Below are 14509 nucleotides of genomic sequence, written 5' to 3' on the forward strand. Positions count from 1 at the left end.
TATACTTTCATGGAAAAAGATCAGTAAAAACAGAGTATAACAGTATCTAACACAGGTAACACACTTCAAAAGATAAGAGATGCATTAAAGGCCTCTGAAATAGAAATCATCCAGGTAGAGAGAGAGAAAAAAACATATGTTTTTAAGGTGCTCTAGAACTTTGGGAGAGGCACCTAAAGCCTTTGATAACATCTTCCATGTTTCATTAGTTAGTTAGTTCATTAGTTCAACGAGCTCCAGCATTTAATTAATTGCTGTCCCTAGCTGCAAATTTCAAACCTTCCATTTATTCCTTCCGCATGATTTCACTGAGAAATGCAAGCAAATCCAGCTGTTCCTTTTGTAGTGTTCTCTGAAAACACATCTGTGTCTGCAGAAACGTTTCCTGAGGTTGCACGCTGTGTTGGCACAACACCCCTCAAAGACACCTCTTTCTTTTCAGAAAGAATAAAGGAATGGAAATGTTTGAGCACTGAAAAATGGAGATGTTGAGTGTCCTTTGTTTTCTATATCTTTACAGATCTGCTGGAATATTGGAATTACTTTCTTCCATTATTATATATCAGTAAACAAAACATGTAACTTTGTACAGAGCAGAACTCTGTTTAAGAAGCAAAAGCATTTAATCCTGCTGGTCTTGTAAAAAGAGCTGTTTTCTACTTCTCCCTTCTGCTCCCTATCTTCTGCTTTTCTGAATTTTATGTTGGAGTGACAGGAAGTTTCCAAACCTGAAATGAGAAGTGATGCTCTAGAACACAACCTTTTACTGAAGTTGCTATTTACTCTTCCAATATGACGCATCATCTTAATACTGTTTGTGTTGTAACATATAAAACTGGAAAAGTATATTTATATTAAGTTTCAATAAATCTCTGTGATGCAATTCTTCTGTTCAGAGCCCAGAGAATACTTTCAACCACATGCAGATGAACTCTGCATGTTTTACAGCTTTAATCCTTTAATACTGCCAGGGCCTGGCTGCAATGGAGCTTTCTGGAGGATTCAAATCCCTTTTAACTACAGGTAAGGAATTGTCACAGACTGCGTGGAAACTACAATTTCTCACCTGTTAGAATGGATTTCCAAATCTACGTAATGCAGGTATACTATCAAGTCCATCCTCAATCTCCTCCTATATTAGACCACATTCAAGAAAAGCATCAGCCCTCTCTTTTGTGTGCAAAGTTGCATTGTTTCATAAATATTTAGTCTTTAGGACAGCAAGGAGACCCCCACCTACATGAGAAGTCCACTGCTGGTCTTCAAGGTTACAAAGAGATCAGCATGAACCTTTTGCATCTGGAAGAAATTTCTACCAAAGAAAGCACACGTGGAATTCAAAATGCTGATAAACACACTTCCATGAATATCTAGAGATGTTATAGTATTCACAGAGTATTCATTTCTGGTTTCTCTTTCAAGAGTTAATAACACGATAAAAAATTTTTGCAGGAACAGTCTCACAAGGCATACTCTTATATTAGAATTATTAGTACCAAACTTTGCATTTTTTAAATTCAGTTGTCATACTGTGGACCCTGCTTTAGAAAGCAAAAATACGACTATTTTGCTGATGCTGTGTGTGTCCTTTTTATGACACTATTCTGCTTTTAAACAGAAGTCCTTTACAATATAAAAGACTAAAGATAATCACAGAATCATAGAATAGCTTAGGTTGGAAGGGACCTTGAAGCCCAAGTTGCCTGCCATGGGCTAGTTGATCCCGACCACATCAGGCTGCCCAAAATGCCATCCAAACTGGCCTAGAATACCTTCAGGGATGGGGCATCCACACCTACTCTGGCCAACATCTCCCAGTGACTTACTACCCTTTGAATAAGGACTTCCTAACATCTTATACAAATGTTCTCTTGTTTAGGTAAAAGCCATTCCTCCTTGTCCTGTCATTATCAAAACTTGTAAAAAGTTGGTATCCTTCCTGGTTTATAAGCTTCCTTTAAGTACTGTGAGATTGCAACAAGGTGTCCCTGCAGACTTTTCCTCTCCAGACTGAATGAGCCATGCTTTTCAGCCTTTATTCACAGGATAGGTGCTTAGTGGCTTGCCTCTGTATCTGAACCAACAGCTCCACATCTTCCTTGTGCTGGGAGCCCCCTGGACACAGTACTGCAGATGGGTCTTGCCCTCTCACTGGGCAGAGCAGAGGGAGACAATCACCTCCCTCTCCCTGCTGCCACCCTATTGATGCAGTTCAGGATACTGCTGGCCTTCTAGATTGCAAGTGCACACTGCTGGCTCATGTCCAGCTTTTTGTTCACCAGAACTGCCAAGTCCTCTGCAAGGCTGCTTCCAGTCTGGACTTCTTCTTCCAGTCTGTACACATACCCAGGATTGCCCTGATCCAAATGCAGCACCTTGTACTTAGTCTTGTAGAATCTCATTAGCTTCCCATGGGCCCAATTCTCAAGCCTGCCCTGGTCCCTGTGGGAGAGGACTGGCAAATCCATGCTGCAAGATCAAAAAGCAGTGCCAGTAAAGAAGGTGGTTAATTAAATCACCAGTGCCTAGTTTCTGATGAGTTAAAACATAATTATCTAATTTTATTCTTCTAAATACACAAGGGCCTTACAACTTTAAAAAAAAGCAAAAAAAAAAAAAGCGCACAACATTTTTGTAATTGTTTGTCTTAGCACTCATCTTTTACTAAGCTAGTGGAGAAGTAACAGGAATCAATTATGTGACCTAAAGAGCCACCAGTGGACTCTGACGTCTTTACTCCAACACAAAGAGCAAGAAACCATTTAATTGCTCCTCTGACCACATTAAGCAGTATACATCCCTGGACAAAGTCTTCAGCATTCGCTTTAACCAAAAGTCATCAATCTTTGTATACATTAAAGTACAGAGATCTATCAGCAATTATTTGAGTTTTCTTGGAAGAGCTTAAGTAAAGTTTCCTTGATGTGATTATTTGCCTTGTGTTACACTCATTCTTGGCACAGTTTCACAGGAAGGATTACAGCTGGGATTAATTTGGCCATTCTGTATGTATGGCTGACACTTTATATACCTCTCAAAAAGGCATTGTTTATTTCTTATTTGCACTTATCTGCAAGTGCAAATGATAGAATTCTCTGGAATGCGCTGGCTGGCACCTTTTTTTACTTGCCAGGTTAACTGTGACTTCAGAATTTAAGCCAAATTTAGTTACTACTGGCAACCCATGAGGTATGGGGGGATCCTTTTCCCTCCTGAATCATGCAAAATTTTAATGCTCACCTAACAGCTCCACGTCTGTGAATTTTATGATCACAAGGATTTGAGCTCCTACTGAATTTAAACCCATACAATTACAGAGACAGCAAGATTGTGATCGCAGAGAAACACTTCAGGACATTCAATTTAAAAGCCCTCCACAAATATCACATAACTCCCAGATGTACCATATTTTACAATGATCATGCTCAGGTATAGGAGGGAAGAGAAAAAACAACATTATACAAACACATGGAACTGACAGTACTGTCCAATTTTGTGGTGGTTTGTGCCAGCCCCACTAGCACTTGTTGGTGATCAGACTGCAGGACCAAACTAGCTCTTTGCCCATGCTGCCAGGGTGACTTATGCACTGCTCTGGGATCTGAGGTATCCATTACAGAAAATGGAAAAATGTGGAGGAATGCAGAGTGAGGACATCAGAGTCACTGAGGCATTATCCATCCAGCATCCATCACGGCACACACTCCTAACCTTCACAGTGGTTTGATAATCACAGTGCAGTGACAGAGTGCAGCACGCTGACAGTGACAGAACTGGTGTTTGCAGACAACCTTTGTCCTTTCCAAACTCTTCAAAAACAGCACCCTGTAGCCCACTGCCTACAGCAAGTGGTATGTGTGTTGGCATTGCTCCGGAACCCGCAGACCAGAACAACACACTCGGCCACTTCATTTATAGGATCTTTTGGTTTTCTACCCCTATTCAAGATTCTAGCTTCTGCACATTCTGTGTATGTGGATTTCACATCTTCTTAATATGTCCTCACAGAACGCTTTGCTCCTCCTGTATTGATAGTGTTAGACTCGTGTTGGACTACAGATGTCTTGGTGCATTGGCTTGTTACCCCAGCACACATCTTCACCTTCAGTCCGAGGTGAGCCTCCACTCTCAGACGGATGGTAAGCATTCTTCAGGAATATCTCAGCACTCTGCCTACAAATAGAGTCCTGCACTGCTGAAGATTTAAAAAAAAAAAAATGGCTTTATACATAGAAAGTTTAGAAAGTTCTATCCTCCTTCAAGTCACAGGCTTATTCCACACCCTTGAACAAATGTTTTTTTTTCCCCACTTCTGCTTTCAGACATCCAAATGACAACAATTTTTTCAAGGCAGTATATATTGCAACCTGTGCTTCTTACTCACATTACGTCCCAACTGATGTGACCCACCTTCCTCTTGCTGGTTCTTGGACAGAAACAGATGAAGTGTTAGCAAAAGAGAAAGACAAAGGAGGCTATCTGGAAGTAGAAACAGCATGAATTCCCTGCTCTCCACAATTTCAGAAATGTCTCTCTTTTCACATATAAATACTCTCATTTTCTTCCACAACAGAGAAAGGACTAAGTAGAACCTACATACCTACATTCATTTTTGAAGCTTCTGCTAATAAAGTAGAACAAAAATAATCAGAAAATTCACAGATGAATGTCCACATGCTAGGGTTTGATTTTAACAAAAATAATTCAGTATATCCTACAGTGCTCAGATAGAGACCTGAGCCCAACAGAAATCAGCATCTAACATTTGATGCTACTTCTCTGCTAAGACACGAAAACACCTTTGCAAAGTCTCGGCAACATTCAGTTGCCACTCAGTAAATAAAGAAAGTAACTGTATCTTTGTTGTCAAAACATCAACCAAGTCCATAAACTAGTAAAAGCTCCAGGTTCCTTTGTATAATTATTTCCTGCCTTCTTTTATGTAAGAATTGTACTAATCATATCTTTCTGCTTAGACAGAAACATTTTCATATAGGATAGATAACTCTTCTTCTAGTTCAATACTGCTCCAATTTTATATATCACACACCATTTCCACATCCATTTGCTAAGTAAATCTGACTATCTAACAGTATTATGTACACGAACAATAAACATGCTACATTTTTTAATCAGACCTTCACTGTTTAGCTGCAAGAACATGCTGTGCAGAGCCGTGAATCTGCAATAAATTCACTTGCCACATTACCTACTTCTCTGCAGCTCAAAGATTAAATGCCAGCACTTCTCTGCCAAAGGAGGCGGATCTATAAAATTAAAGACTTGACAGACGTACGAGGTGACAGTTATGTATCAATCATTTTACCCTGGCTGACATGCAGATACATCTGAGTCCAGTAACAGCGTATTACAATGCTATACCAGGCTGAGGAGAGAAACCATGTAACACATTTTGAGAACAATACAAGAAACTCAAGAATGAAGGATGTAATTGACTGAACTGGAGTTTGGGCAGCATGCTGATGTGATGCTGCTGTCTATGCAATCTATGAGGTTTTGATGGGTTGACAGTGGGTGTGAATCTAAATACTCCATTTTGTCCTCATAGCAAGACATTACGTACAGATCAACCCTGTTCTGGTTAGAAACCATGGTACTCTGTCCATTCTTGCAAGGTATTACCCTCAGTGGTAACAGCTGCTGCCCTTGTTTGGCATCTGAGAGCAGAAAAGGGCACTCATGAATAAAAAGGTTTCAGGTCTTCTCCCCATCAAATACTGACAAAACTGGTTTGAAGGTTTTGTGTGTGTGTTGCTTTTTTCTGGCTTTTTTTTTCCTCTCATTACTGTTGTTAGTGGTGGTTTTGTTTTGTTTTGTTTTTTTTTTTTTAAATACATTTGTTGAAAGCAAGATAGCACACACATGTATACAGCAAAATTCTGCCTACGTTTGTGTTTGCATGCCCCAGCCTGCAAGCTGGTAGGAACCAGCACTAGTGTACACAGCAGTTATGTGCTATAAACTGAGCAATGCTGAGAAAGTAGGTTTACCACACAATTTGGATTGAAATGAAGCATCCCATATCTTTCTTATTTATATATGCAGAATCTGATCTAAACCAGCCTGAGATTTCCAAGAGAGATATTACAGAACAGGACAACTGCAAAGTAACTTTTCAGAGATGCAGAAATGGGAGTCACAAAGAGAAATTTGCTTCGCTACAACTAAAACTACACCCATAATTTACAAAGCTTAGTAGGATTTTACTTAGTAAAACCAGGTCTTTAAGCAATCCAGGTGCTTTTTTCTGGCAACAAGACTTGCAGACTCTTGCTAATTTATAGATTCAACCAGATTTCAGGGTGCCCAGGTTCACCAAGGCAGTGTCATTGTTTTTAGGGTAAAGCAGCTGCCACAGGAATTGAATAAAGACACCTCCTCCCAGTATTTTACTCTGCTTTATCTGAGCAGACACCCCCAGGCTGAACCAGCAAAGAGGCACAGCATGATCCTCCTCCTGCTTTTGCCTGCTCCCAGGACAGCACCATGCACTTCCTGGAAAGGCAAAGCCAGCATCACCTGCACTTTGGTACATACGTCCTCTGCCTCAGAATCACCTGTGTCCAACACTGAGCTCTCCTACAGACTGGCACACAACAATCATTCAGCAGGAGCACTGCCATTTGGGCCAATTCTCACTGCTCTGGCAGCAGCAAGAGATGAAAAAAAGGGAGGGAGACGGTAGGTATACAAGAACTTCTAGTAATAGGGAAGGACACCGGGCTTCATCCCCTGTCTACCCCTCACACTGGGGGACCCCAGAATGCCACTTCCACCCAGGTTCCTACCTGGCATCGACGGGACTGCAGCTTCAGGGGTGGCAGCAGGGGCAGCAGGGGGCTGCTGCTGGCTGGAGCTGACCTCGGGCTCTGTGCTCACAGAAGGTGACACAGCTGCCTCACCGCCCCCTGGGGCTGGCTGCGGGGCAGGCAGCAGGGTCTCTTCTGCGGCTGGGGCCTCCTCCTGCCCAGGCAGCTGCAGGGCTGACAGCGGGATGCTGATGGCCTTCCCCACGGCAGCGGCATTGGAGCTAGTGGCTGGTGCCTGCAGGGCGGCTGGGGGGCCGCCGCTTGCCCCACGGGCTGGGGAAACCAGGGCAGCTCGGGGAGGTCTCTGCACAGGGAGCCGGGGTGGGCCGGGTGGGGAGGCACAGAGGTGTTGCGGGTCGGGGTCGTGCCCAGCAGGAAGGGGTAGAGCCCTGGTGGGGCCCAGGCCAGAGGGCCCAGCCTGCACTGGTGCTTTGGGCTTGGACATCTGGGTGAGGGCCAGGGCCGGCCCATCGGCACCAGCCGTCAGCTCAGCATTGGCCACAATGTAGTAATCCTCGGGCAGCTCCTGCTTGATCTTCTTGAGCAGAACCTCGCCACTGCCCTCGTCGGCTGGCTGGGCCTGGGCAGCAGCAGGGAGCCCAGCGGGTGGCCGCTTCCGAGGGCCGCCGGGCACACGGTGGAGGTGTGGCTCAAAGTCACTGTCCTCATCTGTGACGGAGGACTCGCAGACCATGTCGAAGAGAGTGGCCTCGTCTTCGTACTCCTCCACCGGCTCGCCCAGCTCTGAGGGCTCACTGCAGTAGGAGAAATCACAGGAGTCACGGGTGCGGGTGCAGTCCAGCTTGGCCTTCCCTGGCCGGCCTGGGTAACGCTCAAGTGGGCTGGCCTGCGTCTCAGAGGGCACTCCCAACATACTGGGACTGTCTGAGTTGAAGCTGCGGCTGTCCTGGAAGCAGACGCGTTCCTGAGAGCCAGCCCGGCAAGTGGCAGCCAGGGGCCAGTGGTAGGCATGGCCAGCACTGCAGCCCCACATGGCGGTCAGGTTGCCGTGGGCTCCCTCGGACAGCAGGTGCTTGAGGTTGGGGATGAGGCTGCAGATGGTCCCGTGGCTGTGGGCCCAGCTCACCAGCTTGGAGAGGTTTTCAGAGGAGGTGTGAAGGCAGTCCTCCATGGTGCAGGATCGGTGAAGCTTGGCTGGCTAGAAGTCAGCTGGAGACACAGTTTAGATGACAGGGTCCCAGCACTTACACTGGTGCTCCTCCAGTCTCATGCTTGTCATTTGCCTGCAAACAGAGAGCAAAACCCCTCTTTTCAGTGCTGCCAGCTCTAGTAAAACCATTTTATTTTCATCTCATGCACTCCAAAAGGCATTTCACAAAATAGCACCTGGTTCTTAGCAGCTCCTTTTCTTATTTCACTGAATAATCCATTGAAAAATGTACATTTAAAACCTCACGGAAAAACATCCCTGCAAAACACAACTACAGCAAGATAAAAAACAGATTCCTAAGCAACCAAGATCAGTATTAATGGCAATACGATTTGAAGCTGACAAAATGCAAATACAGACAGAAAACTGGTGAACGTGACCTCATACTCAGGACACGAAAATTAAATAAAATCTTAAGCATACAATTTATCTAGAACATCAAAGTGACAATCTAAGCAACAGCTCAGATATTCACTATGCATCTGATGAAAATTTATGACACTTTACATCCCTTATGCATGTTTCTCTAATTTATAAAACATTTCCTTTACAAGCAAATTTCAAGGATATTAAGGCCTGAAACTTTATTTTTCAGTATACAGAAACGGCTAGTAAATTCACCCTTTACTGTGCAGTAATGAGAGCTGTCATCTGTCCAAAGGCTTATCAGAAGCTTAAGGGACCTGCAAGGTTATGTTATAACGTTTCTTAAGGAACTTTGTGAACTAAGATTTTATTTTTACTACATCTTCTTGCTTCACAGATCCAAACTGCAATTCTATTTAAGATAAACACTTGTCATTTTCATCACAATTATCCACACATTTGCAGCACACAGACATCTGTCATCAAGGCCACAAATCCTGTAATATTTCAGGTCAAACATAAAAAGGCAAGGTCTGTCTTACGCTCATCTTTTCCTGCCAGAAATTGCTTTCCACCCACATGCAACAGGTACTTTCCAGGCAAGACTTCACCCACAAAACACCACAAGCCCTCAGATCTTCAGCACAAGGACTTTCTAGCAGACCTTGCAGTTTTTTCTCTGATACTAATTTCTAATCAGATGTGACATAGGTCATTCAACTAATTGAACAGAGAGAAAAAGAATAAAAAAGTATGTAAATTTAAACATTAAACATTTGTTCCGTAAATAAAGAAGAGCAAGGAATTGTAACACAACTTAGCTAAAGATGCTGAAATTGTTTACAGGTAATTGCTTGGGCTTTAGCATTCTTTTCCCCGAGTGGTTGCTGTGGCCTTAAGCTGGCAGGCCACAACCCCGGCGTGCTGGGGGAGAGGATCAAAAACAGGAAACAGTAGAAGAACTCACGGGTTGAGACAAGAACAGACTGACAAGAAATGGATAAGAAAAACCAGGAATATATTAAACAAGCCATGCACAAGGCAATTGCTCATCACCTTTCAGCAGATACCCAGCCCGTTCCTGAGCAGCAGCAGCACTCACTGGCCAGTTCCTCCCAGTTTATTGTTCAGTGTGATGCCACACGATAAGGGACATTCCTTTGGTTAGTTTGGTTCAGCTGTCCTGGTTCTGTCCTCTCCCAGCCTTGTGCACCTGCTCACTAGCAGGGCAGTGTGAGAAACTGAAAAGTCCTGGACTCTAAGCACTGCTCAGCAACAACTAAAACATCCGCTTGTTATCAACATTATTTTCATCTCAAATCCAAAACCAGCTCCTCGAAAGACATTTAACTCTATCGCAGCTGAAAGCCTGGTAGCAATCTACTCAGACATCCAGCAAAATATCATTCAGGAGCCCATTTTGAAGCCCACCCCTTCAAGGACTTCTCCTGACATAGATTAAAGTCAATTGCAAAGCATTAACTGACTTCAGAAGGTCCCAGAGGCCTGTGAAAAGTTAGCACTTTGCAGATATTCCCCAACATACGGCTCACACCCCTTGCCTAATGAAACTGGACAGTTCTCCTTACTTACACTATTGCTTTACTTCTAAAAACTGAAATTACATAAGTTGCTGGAAAAGATCAATAATTTAAGTGAGTTAACAACTCAGAATTTCATGTTTGTTCAGATTAGGTTGGGCTGAAAACTTCTGAAGTTATTTCTCAGGTTAAGCAGTAGAGATTGAAAGTATATTCGTACCCCAAACTAAAGATTGTGTTTCCTGTTCCACCAGAGGTCATTTTTTTTTTCAAACAAGGTATCTCAACTCAGTACAATCTTAATTTGGTAAATATATTTTTTCAATTATTCACGAACTGAGTGAAACATTTTTCATCAACATAACCAAGAGATAACAAAGAAACTGAAGCACTGACAGGTGATATGCAGAGACACTCAGACTTCCTCTGAAGAATAAATCACACTGGGAACTTCTGCCTGTTTCAGCAGACTTCTATGGAGGCTCTTCCTCATCTTCATCCTTTGCTTTTGGAGCATGACCTACCAGACTTGGACCTACTACTGGTCCCATCTCATCTATACTTCCATACATAAGGAAAATCCCTTTAAATTTTTTTCCCAGCTGAAATGCAGCATTCACACCAACATTACACCCAATTTTGCTCTTTTTCCCCTTCCACACACATTTTTAGATGTAAAATGTAATGTGTTATGGCTAAGAAAGACAGCTGCACTGTGGATAACAGCCTCCAGAAAACGCTTCCCCTAAAATCAACACAAGTCACGGCGTCACCTGAAACACGACTTGCACAACCAGTGCCTTTGTGCAGTGTAATAAGTGCAGCAGGGTCCCCACCTTGCAAACTCTGCTAGGCACACGATAATGTGCTCTTTTTAAATACACAGCTTTTAAAGGCCTACGAGTTTCACGCAGCTGTTTGTTTAAAAATTTTAAAGGTACACAGTCAATCCTGAAAGGGTCAAAGTCCCCACAGCACCTCCATTTCAGCTGACTGTGTATGCAAAAATCTGAGCATAAAACATATCCCAACACAGAACAAATACACACACTGTCCTCTCAGATGTGTAGTTCTTCTCTTCTGAAGGTATACCTGAACTGTCGGCGATCCATAGAACTGGAGCATTAACTCTGTAACTCCCAGTGCTCTACATGATGTTAGGATGTGAGAATATGATAACAAAAATCTTAAAACCATGACAGAGGAGTAACACCACACTCACACAAGAGAAAGAGGACAGCCAGGAAAGCAAACGGGCAAAAGGAGGGAGCTGCTCTCCAGGGCTGTACTCATCATCAACAGCAGTGCAAGGCCATGGGAAAGCACAGAGCTGCCCAGTTGCTGCACGACCACGTACATATCTTGGGAAGATGGAAAGCCCAGTTTGGCTGAAGAACTGGGAAATGGCATCAGTTAAGTTCTTGAGCCTACACTGCTTGTGCAGGGCTGAAAATCCAGAAACATCCGCTACTGAGAAACTATGTGTTTTTGGTTCACAACCTGCAGCAAAAGTCAACAATGCTGCTTTGGCAGGAGCAGGCTCACCCTGAAGAAAGCACAGCAGACAGACAGCAAATCCATAATTACTTACCTGGTTTCCTGAAGAGTGAGACTTGTCTGCTCACTCACAGAGCATTGCTGCTTGCTGACAGTCTGCTCTTGTATGCGAAATCACATTTTAAAGATTTAAGTCCTTCATTCAGACAGGCAAGATTCAATAAGATGACTCATGCTTAATTAACCTGCTCTCATGTACACTCTGAAATCATCCAGAGGCTGGCAAAAACATACTACAGCTTCATAACACTGTTTAAACTGCACTGCAGTCTGCAAAGCCTTAACTTTCCACAGCACTTTTCTGCAGCTCAGAGCCTAATAACGTCTAGCAGAATGATGCATCCCTAGGTCTGGAAATTCACTACAGCTCTTAGAGTCCTAAGTTAAAAATCATATTTTATTGCTTGTTTACATTTTTACAGTTTCATTTACAACATTCCACTGTAGTGAATAATGTGTACAGAATACATGCTATGCCAGAAAGCTTTGCTCTTGCAAAACCATTCTTATGAATGTGTTAATACATTCACTGGAACATCATTTGATTTGGGAAGCTGAGTATTTTCTTTATCCATAACTAGGGTTTTGTCAGAGGAGATTTCCTTGGTGACCAAACAGTAGTGAAAAATGGTAGCCTCTAAAATAGGTCTCCGTCTCTTCCATGAGGCTTCTCAGCGCAGCGTTGGTTAGCACCTTATGGGAGGTAATTCAGGAGAAATGGGGAAATCTGTGATGTGGCTTACCTGTAGGCAAGGCAGACAAGGTGAGGATGCAGGGAAAGAGCTGAACTCGAAAAATGGGATGCAGTAGAAGTTAGTGGTAGAAAGTGGGGGTCCTCCAGCAGAGTTTGCACACTGGAACACGCATTTGGTGGACCTATGTCTCAGGGAAGGTGGCAAGTGCATTTTGTTGTAAGGAAGGCAAGAAACATGGCCTGTCTTTCACATAAACACAGGGTAGCCAATAATAGACTTCCTTCCCAGGGTAATAATGCTAGACAAGTCAACAGAGGTTTGGAAAACTCCAGGCATCACACAAAAACATACCTGAAATCCCATTATCAAAACTGATTATTAGCATTTCAAGAACTTCCACACTGATTTTTGTTCAAGAGAACAGCAGAGCCATGAGTACATCACCCATCTCTTGGGATGTTATACCAAAACTGAGGTACCTTGTTCAAGACTTCCTAGAACCCCAAGATTCTCAAATGAGGTTATAACACAGAAATCACTATTATTAATAATAAAAAGTAATTTTATTTTATTACAACTGTGCAAAAAGTCCAAAATCTGAACTATAAAACATTTGAAGATATGTGTAGAAAACCTACATTTATTCATCTTAAGTAGCATGGATTTCAAACCAGTCTTACAATAGCTTAAAAGTGACTTCCAGCTGATTCTATAGAGATGCTGTTTTCTCATACTGGTAAAAAACAACAAGAACAACAAAAAAAACTACTCAGAATGTCTCAAATCCTCTTTGTTACAGCCCCTCTCCCTTGGCCAGAACTTATGGGCTCTTATTCCATTGCCATCTGAGGGTGAATCACTGTTTACTTGAAAGTTTTTTTATCTTCAAGAGGGGAAACCCATCCACTAGTTAAAGCAATTGAAATAAAAGGTTTGGCCACCACAACATTAAGCATCTGTTTCATTCAAGAGATGGACAACGGTAGGGCTTCCTTTATTACTAGTGCTTTTTAAGCCAAATGCTTAATATTGCTAAGGGACTGAAGTCAGCAACTTCAGAAATCCATTTTTATCAGTGCTGAGGTCCTCACCAGGTCCTGCTGGTGCACCTGTCTCTCCAGAATGACACGCAGAACTGCATTTCTTCTTCCCAGAAGAAGAGGCTGGAGAGTCACCAAGAGCTGCTGCCTGTTGCAAGTATTTCTCTAAAACCACCTGAGATCCCAAACATGTGTTATGATTTCTTAAGGATGTCATCTGCTTATCACTGGACTGGGATGGACAACTACCCGTTCAGAACAGGCCAGCAAACTGGAAGGGTAAGGAATAGGCAGTGTGCTCCCTCTAACGTGAGTCTTCAGGAGCACAAAACTTCCATCTCAAGTCAAATATTGCTGCGTTTGCTTTCCGCTTGAAAGGCAGACAGTGAAGCAAGGAAAGGGAGAGGAAGAAATTATACAGATAACAGAGCTTGCAGACAACATGTGAAGCATTCAGGTGCTCCGCCCTATCACTGGGGAGGGGGGCAGACCTCCATCCGTGATATGAACCACATATGTTTCCCTTTAGTTAGGAAAACATGTTTTTCATTGAATGTCTCTCTAGGAAATAGAGGAGTATAAATTACAGAGGAAAGGTTCTGGCAAGTTCTGAAAGCTTTCAAGATAGTTTGGTAATGAACCTTTAAACCAGACAAGAACTCCTCCAGCTCCATTAACTTGTCACTCTTTCCTCATCACCTTTTCAGACTCCAGATGAGAGCCTGCAGAGAAAAACAATCTCTCAGTGGAACAAAATTGGACTATTTCCAAGTTATTTGAGCTTACACTATCTCATGTTTTTAGCTCAGTACAAGTGGATTTAGAAATAAGCACACTGTGGGAACCAAACCAAACCTTCACACTAATTTTCCACCTCTGCATTTCAAGGGTCACCCCAAATTTCCTATCAATTCATTTATGTGTAGCAAGTGCCTTTGTTCTCAAATATTTCTGAGCTCCCATGCTTACATCTTGGGCCTTCTGAATTCAGTAGGGGTTCTGCTGTCGGATAGGCAAGCCAGATTTTCAACCATAATGATGAGAACCAGAGTTACAATCCCTATCACCAATAAGCAGCATGAAGCACGGCTTCCTGACATGCAGACTGAGGGGGAGGTATGAATTAAAAATAACAGCAAGTCTTTCTGGGAAAGAGGTGCTGTTTTCCATTCATAAAAATCTCACAGTTGTCTGTCACACTTGCTGTATGAGCCTGCAGCTCCTCCCCAGCTGATGGTTAGTCTTCAGAGAAGATGCTCTCCTTGCCAGGCATGGCATGCCTTCAACTGCAGCTGTCATCACAGCAAGC

The 14509-nt window shown here is 43.0% G+C and overlaps 1 protein-coding gene across 5 annotated transcripts in view; it reads right to left on the reverse strand.

Moving 5' to 3' along the window:
• The window catches only part of KIAA1958 (KIAA1958 ortholog), a 60630-nt gene that overhangs the window by 25460 nt on the left and 20661 nt on the right, over positions 1-14509 (reverse strand). For all 5 annotated transcript variants that reach the window (XR_008210643.1, XR_008210641.1, XR_008210642.1 and 2 more), the window contains one exon: positions 6810-8074. Coding sequence is in view for 2 of the 5 variants with exons in the window: in XM_052701327.1 (XP_052557287.1) it covers positions 6810-7962 (1153 nt within the window). In the remaining 3 variants the exon portion in view is untranslated. The remainder of the gene's footprint in view (positions 1-6809; positions 8075-14509) is intronic.

This window comes from Tympanuchus pallidicinctus, unplaced genomic scaffold (genome assembly GCF_026119805.1).
Source record: "Tympanuchus pallidicinctus isolate F22 unplaced genomic scaffold, pur_lepc_1.0 scaffold4, whole genome shotgun sequence".
NCBI classification, from domain to species: Eukaryota; Metazoa; Chordata; class Aves; order Galliformes; family Phasianidae; genus Tympanuchus; species Tympanuchus pallidicinctus.